The sequence below is a fragment of the Hyla sarda genome, chromosome 12 (assembly GCF_029499605.1).
Source record: "Hyla sarda isolate aHylSar1 chromosome 12, aHylSar1.hap1, whole genome shotgun sequence".
Lineage (NCBI taxonomy): Eukaryota > Metazoa > Chordata > Amphibia > Anura > Hylidae > Hyla > Hyla sarda.
Genome location: NC_079200.1, coordinates 10,203,680 through 10,225,047, shown reverse-complemented (window position 1 = coordinate 10,225,047; position 21,368 = coordinate 10,203,680). Strand labels below are relative to the sequence as shown.

Here is a 21,368-nt window from a genome sequence, read left to right as displayed (position 1 = left end):
GGTAAATAGCTAATCACATGGGGTCTGACCGCTGGGACTCCTGGCGATCTGCGGAACGGGACTCGTCTCTCAGTGAGGAGCGTGTGCTGCAGACGGCACACACTCCATTCATTTCTATGGGAGTGCCGAAGAGACCAGAGTACAGCTGCAGAACAGGAAGGAAGGAGTTACGCTAGGTACTAAACTACTACTACTACTGCTGCAGAGATGAGACGGAAGCCTTGACAGTGCAGATCCTCAGGAGGACAGAGAAAGCCCCAATGGCACATGTACAGTTACTTTCTCCCTTATCTGGCCAATCCCGATACAGCACACTACTCCTTACTGCTATGCCACTACATAGTGCTGGAGGAAGTGCATTGAACTGAGCAGGGGTGCACTGCGCTGGGGGATGATTTACAATACACTACTACAGATGGCGTGTGGGGGGAGAATGGGTTACTGACACACTGGCTTTGCAAAATGCTATGTGAGCAGAAAGGTTTCCCAACCATGGTGTCTCCAGCTGTTGCAAAACTACAACTCCCAGCATGCCCGGACAGCCTTTGGCTGTCCGGGCATGCTGGGAGTTGTAGTTTTGAGGGAGCCTGGTTGGTAAACAGTGCACTAAGCACTGACCTATTACTGCTGCTGAGACAAGACGGAAGCCTTGATTTACCTTTTTAGGGACAGTCCAGATCCTCATTTTTGCTAAATTAAGTTATTACCAAATAATTTAGGAATTGCATGGAAGTTTGTTGTTCAAAATGACCACTTAAAGCTCAGTTTGCAGTTTCTGTAGCAGATACTGTTGTCTTGTAAGCAAAATGGCGCTGCTTGTAATAATATATTTGCCGCCCAAAACATAGCCAAGCCCCCCCCCCCGTCACAGACTCCCTTAAAAGTCAATGGGGTCCGGTGCTGGTGGTTACCTGTAGTGACTTCTGATATAAATTATTACAATGTGAACAGAGACTCAGGAATAATATCCCCTTTACCTGATGACTTTTTTCTTCCTCTGTAGCTCCAGAGATGGATGTCAGTCCTCAACCTCCAGAAGCTTCTCCTCCCCCCAGATTAGTCATTGACCATACAAGGTAAATCATACAAGACCCTTAGGCTATGTTCACATGTCAGAATGTTCTCATGGAAAATCTCTGTGCGGACATTCTTCAGACTGCTGGCGCCTGCATGACCTGTTGGTGCTAGGACCGCTCGGGAGTGCGGACATGTCCCTTCTTCTTTCTGCGGACACCAACATGTTTATATCTGTGCCAGGTGTTTCCAGCACCGGAATATTGCTATTTCTCGGTCAGAAACCTTTGGGGGACACAGAACCGTGGGTAGATGTTCCTATGTTAACAGCGCATAAGATTACCATTGAATTCAATGGGACTCTGCTGCTATGGAATTTCTGTGCAGAATTCCTTGCAGAAATTCTGCTTTGTGAATGTAGCCTTATATTATAAACCTTATATACACCTTATATATTGTAAATACACCTTATATTGTAAATACACCTTATATTGTAAATACACCTTATATTGTAAATACACCTTATATTATAAATACACCTTATATTGGAAATACACCTTATATTATAAATACACCTCATATTATAAATACACCTTATATTGTAAATACACCTTATATTATAAATACACCTTATATTATAAATACACCTTATATTGGAAATACACCTCATATTATAAATACACCTTATATTATAAACCTTATATACACATTATATATTGTAAATACACCTTATATTATAAATACACCTTATATTGTAAATACACCTTATATTGTAAATACACCTTATATTGTAAATACACCTTATATTGTAAATATACCTTATATTGTAAATACACCTTATATTATAAATACACCTTATATTGTAAACCTTATATACACCTTATATATTGTAAATACACCTTATATTATAAATACGCCTTTATATTGTAAATACACCTTATATTATAAATACACCTTATATTATAAACCTTATATACACCTTATATATTGTAAATACACCTTATATTGTAAATACACCTTATATTGTAAATACATCTTATATTGTAAATACACCTTATATTGTAAATACACCTTATATTGTAAATACGCCTTATATTGTAAATACACCTTATATTATAAACCTTATATACACCTTATATATTATAAATACACCTTATATTGTAAATACACCTTATATTGTAAATACACCTTATATTGTAAATACACCTTATATTGTAAATACACCTTATATATTGTAAATATACCTTATATTGTAAATACACCTTATATTGTAAGTACACCTTATATTGTAAATACACCTTATATTGTAAATACACCTTATATTATAAACCTTATATACACCTTATATATTATAAATACACCTTATATTGTAAATACGCCTTTATATTGTAAATACACCTTATATTGTAAATACACCTTATATTATAAACCTTATATACACCTTATATATTATAAATACACCTTATATTGTAAATACACCTTATATTATAAATACACCTTATATTGTAAATAAACCGTATATTGTAAATACACCTTATATTGTAAATACACCTTATATTGTAAATACACCTTATATTATAAACCTTATATACACCTATATATTATAAATACACCTTATATTGTAAATACACCTTATATTATAAATACACCTTATATTGTAAATAAATCGTATATTGTAAATACACCTTATATTGTAAATACACCTTATATTGGAAATACACCTTATATTGGAAATACACCTTATATTGTAAATATACCTTATATTGTAAATACACCTTATATTGGAAATACCTTATATTGGAAATACACCTTATATTGTAAATATACCTTATATTGGAAATACACCTTATATTGGAAATACACCTTATATTGGAAATACACCTTATATTGTAAATACACCTTATATTGTAAATATACCTTATATTGGAAATACGCCTTATATTGTAAATATACCTTATATTGTAAATATACCTTATATTGTAAATACACCTTATATTGTAAATACGCCTTTATATTGTAAATACACCTTATATTATAAATACGCCTTTATATTGTAAATACACCTTATATTATAAATACACCTTATATTGGAAATACACCTTATATATTGTAAATACACCTTATATTATAAATACACTTTATATTATAAATACACCTTATATTGTAAATACACCTTATATTGTAAATACACCTTATATTGGAAATACACCTTATATATTGTAAATACACCTTATATTGGAAATACACCTTATATATTGTAAATACACCTTATATATTGTAAATACACCTTATATATTGTAAATATACCTTATATTGTAAATACACCTTATATTGTAAATACACCTTATATTGGAAATACACCTTATATTGTAAATACACCTTATATTGGAAATACACCTTATATATTGTAAATACACCTTATATATTGGAAATACACCTTATATATTGTAAATATACCTTATATTGTAAATACACCTTATATTGTAAATACACCTTATATTGTAAATACACCTTATATTATAAACCTTATATACACCTTATATATTATAAATACACCTTATATTGTAAATAAACCGTATATTGTAAATACACCTTATATTGTAAATACACCTTATATTGTAAATACACCTTATATTGTAAATACACCTTATATTGGAAATACGCCTTATATTGTAAATACGCCTTATATTGGAAATACGCCTTATATTGGAAATACGCCTTATATTGTAAATATACCTTATATTGTAAATACACCTTATATTGTAAATATACCTTATATTGTAAATACACCTTATATATTGTAAATACACCTTATATTGTAAATACACCTTATATTATAAATACACCTTATATTGTAAATAAACCGTATATTGTAAATACACCTTATATTGTAAATACACCTTATATTGGAAATACACCTTATATTGGAAATACACCTTATATTGTAAATATACCTTATATTGGAAATACACCTTATATTGGAAATACACCTTATATTGGAAATATACCTTATATTGGAAATACACCTTATATTGGAAATACACCTTATATTGTAAATACACCTTATATTGTAAATACACCTTATATTGGAAATACACCTTATATTGTAAATATACCTTATATAGTAAATATACCTTATATTGTAAATACGCCTTATATTGGAAATACGCCTTATATTGTAAATATACCTTATATTGTAAATATACCTTATATTGTAAATACACCTTATATTGTAAATACGCCTTTATATTGTAAATACACCTTATATTATAAATACGCCTTTATATTGTAAATACACCTTATATTATAAATACACCTTATATTATAAATACACCTTATATTGTAAATAAACCGTATATTGTAAATACACCTTATATTGTAAATACACCTTATATTGTAAATACACCTTATATTGTAAATACACCTTATATTGGAAATACACCTTATATTGGAAATACACCTTATATATTGTAAATACACCTTATATATTGTAAATACACCTTATATTGTAAATACACCTTATATTGTAAATACACCTTATATTGTAAATACACCTTATATTGTAAATACACCTTATATTGGAAATACACCTTATATTGGAAATACACCTTATATATTGTAAATACACCTTATATATTGTAAATATACCTTATATTGTAAATACACCTTATATTGTAAATACACCTTATATTGTAAATACACCTTATATTGTAAATACACCTTATATTATAAACCTTATATACACCTTATATATTATAAATACACCTTATATTGTAAATAAACCGTATATTGTAAATACACCTTATATTGTAAATACACCTTATATTGTAAATACACCTTATATTGGAAATACACCTTATATTGGAAATACACCTTATATTGGAAATACACCTTATATTGGAAATACGCCTTATATTGTAAATACGCCTTATATTGGAAATACGCCTTATATTGGAAATACGCCTTATATTGTAAATATACCTTATATTGTAAATACACCTTATATTGTAAATACACCTTATATTGTAAATATACCTTATATTGTAAATACACCTTATATATTGTAAATACACCTTATATTGTAAATATACCTTATATTGTAAATACACCTTATATATTGTAAATACACCTTATATTGTAAATACACCTTATATTATAAATACACCTTATATTATAAATACACCTTATATTGTAAATAAACCGTATATTGTAAATACACCTTATATTGTAAATACACCTTATATTGTAAATATACCTTATATTGTAAATACACCTTATATTGTAAATACACCTTATATTGTAAATATACCTTATATTGTAAATACACCTTATATATTGTAAATACACCTTATATATTGTAAATACACCTTATATTGGAAATACACCTTATATTGGAAATACGCCTTATATTGTAAATACACCTTATATTGGAAATACGCCTTATATTGTAAATATGCCTTATATTGTAAATACACCTTATATTGGAAATACACCTTATATTGGAAATACACCTTATATATTGTAAATACACCTTATATTGGAAATACGCCTTATATTGTAAATATGCCTTATATTGTAAATACACCTTATATTGTAAATACACCTTATATTGGAAATACACCTTATATTGTAAATACACCTTATATTGGAAATACGCCTTATATTGTAAATACACCTTATATTGTAAATACACCTTATATTGGAAATACACCTTATATTGGAAATACACCTTATATATTGTAAATACACCTTATATTGGAAATACACCTTATATATTGTAAATACACCTTATATTGGAAATACACCTTATATATTGTAAATACACCTTATATATTGTAAATACACCTTATATATTGTAAATATACCTTATATTGTAAATACACCTTATATTATAAATACACCTTATATTATAAATACACCTTATATTGTAAATAAACCGTATATTGTAAATACACCTTATATTGTAAATACACCTTATATTGTAAATACACCTTATATTGGAAATACACCTTATATATTGTAAATACACCTTATATTGGAAATACACCTTATATATTGTAAATACACCTTATATATTGTAAATACACCTTATATATTGTAAATATACCTTATATTGTAAATACACCTTATATTGTAAATACACCTTATATTGGAAATACACCTTATATTGGAAATACACCTTATATTGGAAATACACCTTATATATTGTAAATACACCTTATATATTGTAAATACACCTTATATATTGTAAATATACCTTATATTGTAAATACACCTTATATTGGAAATACACCTTATATTATAAACCTTATATACACCTTATATATTATAAATACACCTTATATTGTAAATAAACCGTATATTGTAAATACACCTTATATTGTAAATACACCTTATATTGTAAATACACCTTATATTGGAAATACACCTTATATTGGAAATACACCTTATATTGGAAATACGCCTTATATTGGAAATACGCCTTATATTGGAAATACGCCTTATATTGGAAATACGCCTTATATTGTAAATATACCTTATATTGTAAATACACCTTATATTGTAAATATACCTTATATTGTAAATACACCTTATATATTGTAAATACACCTTATATTGTAAATACACCTTATATTGTAAATATACCTTATATTGTAAATACACCTTATATATTGTAAATACACCTTATATTGTAAATACACCTTATATTGTAAATACACCTTATATTGTAAATACACCTTATATTATAAATACACCTTATATTGTAAATATACCTTATATTGGAAATACACCTTATATTGTAAATACACCTTATATTGTAAATATACCTTATATTGTAAATACACCTTATATATTGTAAATACACCTTATATATTGTAAATACACCTTATATTGGAAATACACCTTATATTGGAAATACACCTTATATTGGAAATACGCCTTATATTGTAAATACACCTTATATTGGAAATACGCCTTATATTGGAAATACGCCTTATATTGTAAATACATCTTATATTGTAAATACACCCTATATTGTAAATACACCTTATATTATAAACCTTATATACACCTTATATATTGTAAATACACCTTATATTGTAAATACACCTTATATTGTAAATACACCTTATATTGTAAATACGCCTTTATATTGTAAATACGCCTTTATATTGTAAATATACCTTATATTGTAAATACACCTTATACACCTTATATTGGAAATACACCTTATATTGGAAATACATCTTATATTGTAAATACGCCTTATATTGTAAATACACCTTATATATTATAAATACACCTTATATTGGAAATACGCCTTATATTGTAAATACACCTTATATTGTAAATAAACCGTATATTGTAAATACACCTTATATTGTAAATACATCTTATATTGTAAATACACCTTATATTGTAAATACACCTTATATTGTAAATACATCTTATATTGTAAATACACCTTATATTGGAAATACACCTTATATTAGAAATACACCTTATATATTATAAATACACCTTATATATTATAAATACACCTTATATATTATAAATACGCCTTATATTGGAAATACGCCTTATATTGTAAATACACCTTATATTGTAAATACATCTTATATTGTAAATACGCCTTATATTGGAAATACACCTTTTATTATAAATACACCTTATATTGGAAATACATCTTATATTGGAAATACATCTTATATTGTAAATACACCTTATATTGTAAATACATCTTATATTGTAAATACACCTTATATTGGAAATACACCTTATATATTATAAATACACCTTATATATTATAAATACGCCTTATATTGTAAATACATCTTATATTGTAAATACATCTTATATTGTAAATACACCTTATATTGGAAATACACCTTATATTGTAAATACACCTTATATTGTAAATACACCTTTATATTGGAAATACACCTTATATTGGAAATACACATACAGTGATCCCCCGACCGACGATGGCCCCGACATACGATCATTTCAACATACGATGCTTTTATATGTCGGGGCCATCGCATAAACTGCTATCCGGCAGCGCAGACTGCTCCCCTGTCCTCGACGTTCCAGACCATCCTCTTCAGGCTCCGCTGCATGACAGTCGCTCTCCTTCGTTGTCATCACGTCTCCGCACACGCGGTCCGGTCATCCAATAGGAGCAGCAACGTGATGACGGCGATGGAGAGCGACGATCCAGGGCAGTCGTGACGGTCCGGAGCAGCGGGGACACGTAAGGTTAACTTTCAATATTATTGTTACTCGGATTCCTCAACGTACGATGGATTTGAGTAATGATGGTTCATTTGGAACGAATTACCATCGTATGTTGGGACCACTGTACTCCAAACACAGACCATTACATTCCTCCAAAGTGATGTCTGGGGGGAGCATGGAATAGGAGGCACTAGGCTTGTGAATACACAGTTCTCTAAGATTTAAAGGGGTACTCCACTATCATGGCTCCAGAAAGTTAAACAGATTTGTAAATTACTTCTATTAAAAAATCTTAATCCTTCCAGTACTTATCAGGTGCTGAAGTTGAGTTGTTCTTTTCTGTCAGAAAGAGGTGTCAGCAGAGAGCACTGTGGTCAGACAGAAAACAACAACAACTCAACTTCAGCACCTGATAAGTACTGCAAGGATTAAGATTTTTTAATAGAAGTAATTTACAAATCTGTTAAAGGGGTATTGCAGTGAAAATTTGTATTTTCATATCAACTGGCTCCAGAAAGTTTGTCAGTTTTGTTAAGTAAAAAGCAGTTTAAATGCTGCCAGGATTCGTCTAAAGAACCCATGTGACCGGCTTACCCCAACCAACATGCACAGATGGTTCTTCCTGCACAATAACTTGTACATTTTTAATACTTCTGGTTTGCATTATACTATAGCAGCCTTTTGTTCATAAGACAGGGTAAAGTTAAAGGGGTATTCTAGTGTCAGAAAATTAGAATGAAATAAATCTATTACCCCAAGATATATCGCTTACTAATATCGTGTTGTCACAAATTGTCACAGGGGTAAATCGTGCTTTTTGTTTGGTTTAGCCCTGACAGGAAGTTTTGTACTCCTCTCATTTGTCAGTGTGGTGCTGTCTCGGGAACATCCCAACTCCTGTCTTTCTCTCTCTACTGATAGGAAGGTGTGTAGTCCTCTCATTATCAGTGCCGTGTTGTCTCAGCAGCTCCCCGATTTCACCTTCTCTCTTCTGACAGGAAGTTGTGTGGTCCTCTTATTGTCAGTGGGGTGTTGTCTCAGCAGCTCCCTGGCTCCTCCCTCTCTCCTGACAGGAAGTTGTGTAGTCATCTAATTTGTCAGTGTGTTGTCTCATCAGCTTCCCAGCTCCCCCTCTCTACTGACAGGAAATTGTGTAGTCCTCTTATTGTCAGTGAGGTGTTGTCTCAGCAGCTCCCCGGCTCTCTCCTGACAGGAAGTTGTGTAGTCATCTCATATGTCAATGTAGTGTTGTCTCAGCAGCTCCCCAACTCCTTCCTCTCTCTCTCAACACCCTCTGCTCTGTCAGGAGGTGTGACTGGATCTTGTATGAGCTCAAGCCCTGCCCTGAGTGATGTCTTCATCATTGACCAGCCCCTACAGCCCACATCATCACCTCTTCCCGGCCCACACAGCCCGGCCATGTACACATATATATATATATATATATATATATCTGTTTGTTTATTAGGAAATTAAGGGAAGAATGAGGTGTGGTTTCAGCATTCTGCCTTGTGCTGAACAGTGCCACAGGCAGAGGAGCAGACAGTGAATGAATACAGGTGCTGCAAATTTTATGTCTGCATAAAGAATCACACATTGCAGACCTCGTAACAACCCATGACGTTTATTCTTCGTGATGGGCCTGTTAAGAGTTATGGAGCGAGTTTTACCAGACTGGTCAGGGGAGGCCACAAGTCCTCTTTAAGCAACAATGGATTTTGGTTGGTGTTTTGCGCAGTCATTATTAGAGCTTTACCTCTCCTGGTTATAGTTATTATTGGATGTTTAATTGACTATAAAATGCAGAGTAACTGAATTGTCTAAAATACGCTGCACTGTATCCTTTATTTCCATAGGCAGCACACAAGAGGCGGTATTGCCGGAGGCCTGGTGAAGGGGGCGCTGTCTGTGGCGGCCTCCGCTTATAAAGCTTTATTTGTCGGGCAACAGGAAACCACAATGGTTTGTATGAGGTTTATTAGCTATTTAGCATCTTGTTATTTTTAATGTAAAATAAAAAAAAACACATTTAGCTTTACTTAAAAAGACAATGCAAATCACATCGCATAAAACAGTATTTTCCCAACTACAGTGCCTCCAGCTGTTGCAAAACTACAACTCCCAGCATGCCCGGACAGCCAAAGGCTGTCCGGGAATGCTGGGAGTTGTAGTTTTGCAACAGCTGGAGTCACCCTGGTTGGAGGAAAAAGGAAACGCTGACCTAAACTATTGGCACACATACTGCTTCCCACTCAGCTTTCCCAGTCTCCTGCAGTACCAGCAGTGATATGCTGCTCATCCTCCCTGCCGGCAGCGCTATTCCATCACTTCTAGTGATTTATTTTCTCCCACCTAACTCTATTCTCTCCCCTACACTAATTTATTGTCTTTTATTGTTTTGCTTTGTTTGTTTTTTTATATTTATTTAATTATTTAGATATATATATTACATATATTTTATATATACCGTATATACACGAGTATAAGCCAAGGCCCCTAATTTCACCCCAAAAACCCAGGAAAAGTTATTGACTCGACTATCAGCCTAGGGTGGGAAATACATCATCCCCCCTGTCATCATCCAGACCCCCGTCATCATCACCCTCATCATCACCCTGTCATCATCACCTCTTCATCATCATCACCCTGTCATCATCACCCTGTCATCATCCCCTCTTCATCATCATCACCCTGTCATCATCCCCCCCACTCATCATCATCACCCTGTCATCATCACCCTGTCATCATCACCCTGTCATCATCCCCTCTTCATCATCATCACCCTGTCATCATCCCCCCCACTCATCATCATCACCCTGTCATCATCCCCTTATCATCCCACCCCCCCTTCATCATCCCCTTGTCATCATCCCCTTGTCATCATCACACCCCCCCCCCCCCCCCCTTCATCATCATCACATGTCATCAGCCCCCCACCCCCACCCCTTCATCATCACCGCTTGTCAATGTCTGATACAGTGGTCTTCAACCTGCGGACCTCCAGATGTTTCAAAACTACAACTCCCAGCAAGCCCGGGCAGCCATCAACGTTAGGGTGCGCTGGGCCATCTGTGCTGCAGGGACTGGCCGGTGGGGAGGGATAGTCGTTCCGGGCTGTCCATCTTTACCGGGGGGCCTCTTCTCCGCGCTTCGGGCCCGGAATAGAGACGTTGCCTTGACGACGACGCACAGGGACGTTACTCATGAACGTCCCTGTGCGTCATCGTCAAGGCAACGTCTCTATATTCCAGGGCTGGCCCCGAAGCGCGGAGAAGAGGCCCCCCCCCCCGGTGAAGATGGAAAGCCCGGAACGACTATCCCTCCCCACCGGCCAGTCCCTGCAGCACAGATGGCCCAGCGCACCCTAATGTCCCGCCGAGGGGAGGTGAGTACAGAACTAAAGGGGGTGAGAGGGGGGGCTGGATGATGTCGAAGGCCGCAGTGGTCTTCAACCTGCGGACCTCCAGATGTTTCAAAACTTCAACTCCCAGCAAGCCCGGACAGCCGATGGCTGCCCGTGCTTGCTCAGAGTTGTAGTTTTGAAACATCTGGAGGTCCGCAGGTTGAAGACCACTGAGGGCGGAGAGTTTACTCGAGTATAAGCCGAGGGGGGTGTTTTCAGCACGAAAAATCGTGCTGAAAAACTCAGCTTATACTCGAGTATATACGGTAATTTAAAGGAAAACTGTCAGCAACAGGAGTCCATACAGGGGTGACGTACATTTTTTTTGTTTGGTTGCCACCGAGTTTTCGTCCTGTAAAGTCCCGTAATTCACCCCCTTTAGATGCGCTCTGCAAGCGTGTCTCCCACCGAATTCATACTTTGGGTCCCGGAGAAAGGAGCCTAAGCCCCTCCCCCTTAACCCCTTGGGGACGTAGCCCATTATGACCCTAAGGACGGGAGCGTTTTTTGCAAATCTGACAACTGTCACTTTAAGCATTAATAACTCTGATGCTTTTACTTATAAATTTGATTCAGAGATAGTTTTTTCGTGACATATTCTACTTTATGTTAGTGGTAAATTTTGTCGATACTTGCATCATTTCTTGGTGAAAAATTCCAAAAGTTTATGAAAAATTTGAAAATTTTGCATTTTTCTAACTTTGAAGCTTTCTGCTTGTAAGGAAAATAAACATTCCAAATAAATTATATATTGATTCACATGTACAATATGTCTACTTTACTTTTGCATCATAAAATTGATGAGTTTTTACTTTTGGAAGACACCAGAGGGCTTCAAAGTTCAGCAGCAATTTTCCAATTTTTCACAACATTTTCAAAATCAGAATTTTTCAGGGACCAGTTCAGGTTTGAAGTGGATTTAAAGGGCCTTAATATTAGAAATACCCCACAAATTACCCAATTATAAAAAACTGCACCCCTCAAAGTATCCAAAATGACATTCAGTAAGTTGGTTAACCCTTTAGGTGTTTCACAGGAATAGCAGCAAAGTGAAGGAGAAAATTCAAAATCTTCATTTTTTACACTCGCATGTTCTTGTAGACCCAGTTTTTGAATTTTTACAAGTGGTAATAGGAGAAAAAGCCTCCAAAAATTTGTGACCCAATTTCTCTCGAGTAAGGAAATACCTCATATGTGTATGTCAAGTGTTCGGCGGGTGCAGTAGAGGGCTCAGAAGGGAAGGAGCGACAGTGGGATTTTGGAGAGTGAATTTTGCTGAAATGGTTTTTGGGGGGCATGTCACATTGAGGAAGCCCCTATGGTGCCAGAACAGCAGAAAACCCCACATGGCATACCATTTTGGAAACTACACACCTCAAGGCACGTAACAAGGGGTTTAGTGAGCCTTAACACCACGCAGGTGTTTGACAACTTTTCGTTAAAATCGGATGTGTAAATGAAAAAATTTTTTTTTCACTTAAGTGCAGTTTCTTCCCCAAATTTACCCTTTTTACAAAGGGTTATGGGAGAGAATGCCCCCCAAAATTTGTAACCCCATCTGTTCTGAGTATGGAAATACCCCATGTTAGGACGTAAAATGCTCTGCGGGCGAAATACAATGCTCAGAAGAGGAGGAGCGCCATTGAGCTTTTGGAAAGAGAATTTGTTTGGAATGGAAGTCAGGTGCCATGTGCGTTTACAAAGCCCCCTGTGGTGCCAGAACAATGGACCCCCCCCCCACATGTGACCCCCATTTTGGAAACTACACCCCTCACAGAATTTAATAAGGGGTGCAGTGAGTATTTACACCCCACTGGCTTTTGACAGATCTTTGGAACACTGTTCCAAAAATCTGTCAGACACATGTGGGGCGTAAATGCTCACTGTACCCCTTATTACATTACGTGAGGGGTGTAGTTTCCAAAATGGGGTCACATGTGTCGGGGGTCCATTGTTCTGGCACCACAGGGGGCTTTGTAAACTCATGTGGCCTTCAATTCCGGACTATTTTTCTCTTCAAAATCCCAATGGCGCTCCTTCTCTTCTGAGCATTGTAGTTCGCCCGCCGAGCACTTTACATCCACATATGGGGTATGTTCTTACTCAGGAAAAAAGCCCCCCAAAATTTGTAACCCCATTTCCTCTATTTTCCCTTGTGAAAATGAAAAATTTAGGGTAACACCAGCATTTTAGTGAAAACATTTTTTTTTTTTTTTCATTTTCCCATCCAAATTTTATGAAAATTCGTCAAACACCTGTGGGGTGTTCAGGCTCACTATACACCTTGTTACGTTCCGGGGGGTGTAGTTTCCAAAATGGGGTCACATGGGGTATTTATGTTTTTGCATTTATGTCAGAACCGCTGTAAAATCAGCCACCCCTGTGCAAATCACCAATTTAGACCTCAAATGTACATAGTGCGCTCTCACTCCTGAGCCTTGTTGTGTGTCCACAGAGCAATTTACACCCACATATGGGGTATTTCCGTACTCAGGAGAAATTGCGTTGCTAATTTTGGGGGTCTTTTTTTCCTTTTTTACTGCTTGTGAAAATAAAAAGTATGGGGCAACACCAGCATGTTAGTGTAAACATTTTTTTTTTTAAACTAAAAGGCTGGTGTAACCCCCAACTTCACCTTTTCATAAGGGGTAAAAGGAGAAAAAGCCCCCCAAAATTTGTAGTGCAATTTCTCCCGATTACGGAAATACCCCATATGTGGCCCTAAACTGTTTCCTTGAAATACGACAGGGCTCCAAAGTGAGAGCGCCATGCGTATTTGAGGACTAAATTAGGAATTGCATAGGGGTGGACATAGTGGTATTCTACGCCAGTGATTCCCAAACAGGGTGCCTCCAGCTGTTGCTTTACTCCTAGCATGCCTGCTGTCCAGAAATGCTGGGAGTTGTTGTTTTGCAACAGCTGGAGGCTCCGTTTTGGAAACACTGCCGTACAATACGTTTTTCATTTTTATTGGGGGGACAGTGTAAGGGGGTGTATATGTAGTGTTTTACTCTTTATTATGTGTTAGTGTTTTTAGGGTACATTCGCACTGGTGAGTTTCCCGCTAGGAGTTTGAGCTGCGGTGAAAAATTTGCCGCAGACCAAACTTGAAGCAGGAAACTTACTGTAAACCTGCCCGTGTTAATGTTGCCTGTACGTTCACATGGGGGGACAAACCTCCAGCTGTTTCAAAACCACAACTCCCAGCATGCACTGACAGTGCATGCTGGGAGTTGTACTTTTGCAACAGCTGGAGGCACACTGGTTGGAAAACCTTCAGTTAGGTTTTGTTACCTAACTCAGAATTTTCCAACCAGTGTGCCTCCAGCTGTTGCAAAACTACAACTCCCAGCATGTTCTAATCGCCGAAGGGCATGCTGGGAGATGTAGTTATGCAACAGCTGGAGGTTACGCAACTACAACTCCCAGCATGGTGAGACAGCTGTTTGCTGTTTGAGCATGCTAGTATTTGCAACATCTGGAGGGCTACAGTTTATAGACCACTGCACAGTGATCTCCAGACTGTGACCCTCCAGATGTTGCAAAACTACAAATCCCAGCATGTCCAGACAGCAAAGAGCTGTTTGAGCATGCTAGGAGTTGTAGTTTTGCAAGATCTGGAGGGATACAGTTTAGAGACCACTATATAGTGGTCTCAAACTGCAGCCCTCCAGCTGTTGCAAAACTACATATTCCAGCATGCCCAAACAGCAAACAGCTGTCTGGGCATGCTGGGAGTTGTAGTCTTGCAACATCTGGAGGGCTACAGTCTGACTGTAGCCCTCCAGATGTTGCTAGGCAACTTACCGTCTTCCGTAGGATCCAGGGAGCAGTCTTCTTCTGCCGCACGCGCCGATCTCCGTCGCCCGCAGCCTCCAGAGGGGTAAGTGGACCTTCGGCGTTCGGTCCTCGTCGTTTCCCCGTCCTGCCCCGCCTATTGTGGGAGGGCAGGACGGGGAAAACGGAAGTAAACCCCTCCGCCCCTGATCTGCTATTGGTGGTCGCGTCTAGACCACCAATAGCAGGGATAGGAGGGGTGGTGCCTGTGCCACCCCTCACTCCTATCGCTTCAGGGGGATCGTAGTCGTCTTAGACACCCGCGATCCCCCTTCTATTCCGGGTAACTATAGACCCGTAATGACCCGGAATCGCGCAAATCGCAAGTGTGAATTTACTTGCGATTTGCGCCGATCGCCAACATGGGGGGGGTCTAATGAACCGCCTGGGCATTTGCACAGGGTGCCTGCTGATGGATATCAGCAGTCACCCCGGCCCGGTCCCCGCCAGGCAGGGACTGAAATTCCCACGGGCGTATGGATACGCCCTTCGTCCCCAACAGGTTAAGGACCCAGGGTTTTTCTATTTTTGCATTTTCGTTTTTTCCTCCTTACCTTTTTAAAAATCGTAACTCTTTCAATTTTCCACCTAAAAATCCATATGTTGTCTTATTGTTTGCGCCACCAATTCTACTTTGTAATGACGTCAGTCATTTTACCCAAAAATTCACGGCGAAATGGGAAAAAATAATTGTGAGACAAAATTGAAAAAAAAAAGTCATTTTATAACTTTTGGGGGCTTCCGTTTCTACACAGTACATTTTTCGGTAAAAACACCTTTTCTTTATTCTCTAGGTCCATATGATTAAAATAATACCCTACTTATATAGGTTTGATTTTGTCGCACTTCTGGAAAAAATCATAACTACATGCAGGAAAATTAATACGTTTAATATTGTCATCTTCTGACCCCTATAACTTTTTTATTTTTCCGCGTATGGGGCGGTATGAGGGCTCATTTTTTGCACCGTGATCTGAAGTTTTTAGCGGTACCATTTTTGTTTTGATCGCTTTTTATAAATTTTTTCATGATATAAAAAGTGACCAAAAATACGCAATCTTGGACTTGGGAATTTTTTTTGCGCGTACGCCATTGACCGTGCGGTTTAATTAACTATATATTTTTATAATTCGGACATTTCCACACGTGGCGATACCACATATGTTTATTTTTATTTACACAGTTTTTTTTTTTTTTATGGGAAAAGGGGGGTGATTCAAACTTTTATTAGGGAAGGGGTTAAATGACCTTTATTCACTTTTTTTTTTTTTTTTGCAATGTTATAGCTCCCATATGGGGCTATAACACTGCACATATTGATCATTGTTATCCCATAGGTGGCTATAACACTGCACACACTGGTCTTACATTGATCATTGTTATCTCGTAGGGGATTATAACACTGCACACACTGATCTTTTACATTGATCATTGTTATCCCATAGGGGGGCTATAACACTGCACACACTGATCTTTTACATTGATCATTGTTATCCCATAGGGGGGCTATAACACTGCACACACTGATCTTTTACATTGATCATTGTTATCCCATAGGAGGCTATAACACTGCACACACTGGTCTTATACATTGATCATTGTTATCCCATAGGAGGCTATAACACTGCGCACACTGATCTTTTACATTGATCAGTGTTCTCCCATAGGGGGCTATAACACGGCATATTTTACATTGATCTCCCATAGGGGGCTATAACACTACACACACTGATCTTTTACACTGATCATTGTTATCCCATAGGGACCTATAACACTGCACACACTGATCTTTTACATTGATCAGTGGTTTCTCATAGGAAACCATTGGTCAATGATTCTGCCGCTTGACTGCTCATGCCTGGATCTCAGGCACTGAGCAGTCATTCGGCGATCGGACATCGAGGAGGCAAGGTAAGGGACGCTGTGGCCCCGCGTTATAGAACGGGAGTGGATTTAGGACGTACCGGTACATCCTTGGTCCTTCACAGGTTAATCTCATATGCATTTTCTTCAACTCCACGTCCTAGTCTGTATATACGGCCATGACTGTATATCCTATTTTATATATATATATATATATATATACATATACATATGCTATTCTATTTATTTATAGATCCTATTTTATATAATATATAGATATATACACATTTTATTATATTTATGTATTATTAATATATATTATATATATATGCTATTCTATTTATAGATATTTTATATAATATATACACATATATACATTATTATTATATATACACATTTATAGCTTTGTTTAAGGGAAAGTTATGTCACGAATGTTTGTAAGTGGCGGTAAAATGTATAATCTATCCATATGTGACGTGTGATTCTTGTTACCCACAGCCCCAGTGCTCAGAGGAACAAGCCGGAGCCATGATGGCCATTCTCCTGGAGATGGGATTCTGCGACCGTCCGCTCAACCAGCGGCTCCTGCGCAAACACAACTACAACCTGATGGACGTAGTGACAGAACTGATTCACATCAATGACAATGACTGGTACTCTGCTCGCTACTGAGGCGGACGGACACCGCACTTTCAATGAATCGTCATAGCATCTGCACGGCTGCGCCCGCTGGTTTCTTAGCGGCACGTCTGGTGCTTTTCTAGTCTTTTCGTGTGTGTTAGTGTTGCCCAGCTTTTCTTTTTTACGTCCTCTTTATATACTTTAGTTACTAAGTGGCTCAAAAGACAAACCGTATGGGAAGCAGCTTGCTCCAGGCTAGATCGGGAAGACTTATATGGACGTCTGAACACTCGGGCTGAGACATACCTGCTGTCATAGGGGATAAAGGTCTGATCCCAGGGGGTCCGATTGCTGGGATCTCCCGCGTCTATAGCCCAGTCTACACCTTCCCAGATCTACCAGTCTCGACAACCTGCTGTTGTTAATGATTGGTGGAGCAGTAATGACTGCTGAGAATGTCTCAGAACCTGGGGACTGAAGCGCTCAGCGAGGTCTGGAGATCACTGGGGATCCGACTGCTGGGATAGGTGATAGGTTTTTATATTATCCAGATAACCCCTTTAAAAGGGATTAGCCAGGGATAGAAACAACAAGCAAATTTCTTCCTTAAACAGAGCCAGCCCTGTCCTCAGGCTGTGTGCAGTATTACAACTTGGCTCCATTAACCTCAATGGAACTGAGCTGCAATACCACCCACAACCTGAGGACAGGGATGGTGCTGTTTTAGGAAGAAATTAGCTCTGCGTTTCTATCCTTGCATCTATCTGGTTAATAAAATGTTATTCTGAGTTTTTCAGGAAAAAAAAAACACTATACTTACCTATTCCTGGTCCCCCTAGCATCTCCTTTTCCTCCTCTGATCTTCTCTTCTTCCTGCCTCCGAGACTATAGCGCCCGATACAAGACCTGCCAGCTTAGCCAATCACCGGCCGCACCAGTGTCCCATTTTGGCCAGTGATTGGATGAGCCAACCTGTCCTGCATTCAGCACTAGTTTCGGAAGAAGAGAGATCAGGGGACCGGATGGAGGAGAACAGGTGCTGCGGGGGGATTGGGGATAGGTAAGTATATATAATTTTTTTTATTTTTTCAGGTTTTTTTTTCCCCCCGCTCCAGCAAAATGTAAATTTTTGCAAAACTCCAGATAACTTCTTTAATCCCTGACCTTTAGGAGTTTAATTCTATATTGATAAAGACGGCAGCAATGATAATGTCTTAATACACTGAGCTGTAAGCGATAAGTCCCTAAGAAACACAGCAGTCAGGTTGGTGCCGTCTCTATCACCTATCCACCATATGCAAATCTTATTCTGCCCAGGGCCATATTACACATGGTGGTGATCAGCCAAACAGGCCAATAGGGCTTGAGTGATCAGTGGAGGAGTTTCGCAAGTAAGTTCTTTTATTTAACCTGCACTATAGACTGGCTGAGCAAAACTACAACTCCCAGCATGCCCGGACAGCCAAAGGCTGTCCGGGCATGCTGGGAGTTGTAGTTTTGTGACAGCTGGAGACACCCTTTTTGGCCTTGGATCAGTGCTTTTTGATGATAGCTTTTTGTCCTACATGTCAGGGAAGGGCCCGAGCCCCTGCAGCATATGGCGGTACAGCTGAGAAGACTTAAAAAGGGACGATAGCGGCAGCTGCGTTTTCTGTTCATTTAATTAGAAAATTAGTTTTACCCGTTTTTAGGTTGGCACAAGGTTCATTTTGCAGTTCTTTTGCACTTAATTCCTAAACTTACATTTTCTGTCATTTTATAGAAGACACTTAAAAGGGATTGTCCGGCATATGGTGTCAAAGTACAATAAAGCAACTTGCTAATGTGTTATACGTTGTAATCCAGAGATCTTCCCCGTGTAAGCTGTGACATCACATCACAGGCTTTCAAAGCAGTCTACTCTGTCCTGCTACCCCGTCTGTCAGCATGGGACAAGACCAGTGATGTGAAGGCAGGGGAGCTGGTATTACTGCTCATTAGAGTTAAGATAGATAAGATTTAGATAAGGCAACCGGAAGCAGATCTTAGCCGACCCTAGCTGTCTTGATTGTCATAAATCTAATCAGCAGTAATATCAGCTCCCCCTTCACATGACTGGTCCTTTCCTGTGCTGACGGGGAAGGAGGTACAGGAAGTGTAAAAGCATTTTATAATAAAGCAACTTACTAATGTTATTAGCCAAAGTACAGAGATCCTCTATTTCAGCTGTCTTTGCTGTGTAAACTATGACGTCATATTACAGGCTGTCAAAGCAGCCTGCTCTGTCCCCCCCCCCTCCCTTTTTGTAAGTTTGGGACAAGATCAGGTATGTAGGGGAGCTGGTATTACTGCTCATTAGTTATGACTCAGATAAGACAGCAGAAAGCTGTCCTTAGTCACAGTAGTTCCGTCAGAACAGGCTCCCTGCTGCCTTATGAGTCAAATCTAATGAGCAGTAATACCAGCTCCCCCCTTCACGTTACTGGTCTTGTCCCGTGTTGACTGGGGAGTGGGGGACAGAGCAGACTGCTTTAAAATAATAAAAACAGCTTGATTCAATGTGCTTTTATTTACAGTCCATGTAAATAGGAGTACCGCAGGTGCATTTACTAAGGAGAGCTGTTTCAAGAGCCTGTGACGTGACGTCAAAGCTTACAAGGGAGCTTAAATGTGGGATCTGTGCACTTTTTAATAATAATATATTAATAAGTTGCTTTATTCTACTTTTGTGAGACCATACACAGGTCGTTTCCTTTTCTGGACAACCCCTTTTAGAAGAGTGAATCAAGGACGACATATAGTTCCCTGCAGGCACCGTGGCGTAGTCCAGAGCCGGCTGCATTCCGGTAATCACAACCAAAGAGGTATTAAAGCACTTGTTGCATCAAATCAGTTATCACCCCGGCTGCATCCCAAAATCTGCACCATAGAGCAACGCCAGGCATCAAAGATATTGAAATAAATAATTCGCAGATTTCACGCAAGGAAAAAAAATCTAATGGGTGAATGTATCCTCCGGTAATGTACACACTGCAGATTTTATGCTGTGCAATCCATCTAAATAAATAAAATCTGGCATAAAATGCGCAATGTGAACATAACCCTGTAGAAACTGATTGCGGACATTGACCTCTATATGTTCTGCACGACATACAGTATATTATTCGGAGCAGTATTTTTTACGTTGTACAACCTGGAAGTGTCACAATTTTAACATTTTAACGGAATACATTTTTATGGAGAATACAATTCCTGGTAAAAAGGACCCATCCCCCCGCCCCCCCCCCCCCTCCAATGCGCAAAAGCCTTCTACACACGACATATAGCCAGAACCCTATAACCTACATAGGTTCATTTTGCTTATTGTACTGATCCGAATTTACCTGATATTTTATAACAGTGTTTCCCATCT

General features: G+C 37.7%; 1 protein-coding gene across 2 annotated transcripts in view; it reads left to right on the top strand.

Moving 5' to 3' along the window:
- Positions 1-18,069, top strand: part of NBR1 (NBR1 autophagy cargo receptor) — a 97,436-nt gene extending 79,367 nt beyond the window's left edge. For both annotated transcript variants that reach the window (XM_056547840.1, XM_056547841.1), the window contains 3 exons: positions 1,004-1,076; positions 10,110-10,215; positions 17,855-18,069. In XM_056547840.1, coding sequence (XP_056403815.1) covers positions 1,004-1,076; positions 10,110-10,215; positions 17,855-18,028 — 353 coding nt within the window. In that variant the 3' untranslated portion in view covers positions 18,029-18,069. The remainder of the gene's footprint in view (positions 1-1,003; positions 1,077-10,109; positions 10,216-17,854) is intronic.
- Positions 18,070-21,368: the final 3,299 nt, after the last annotated feature.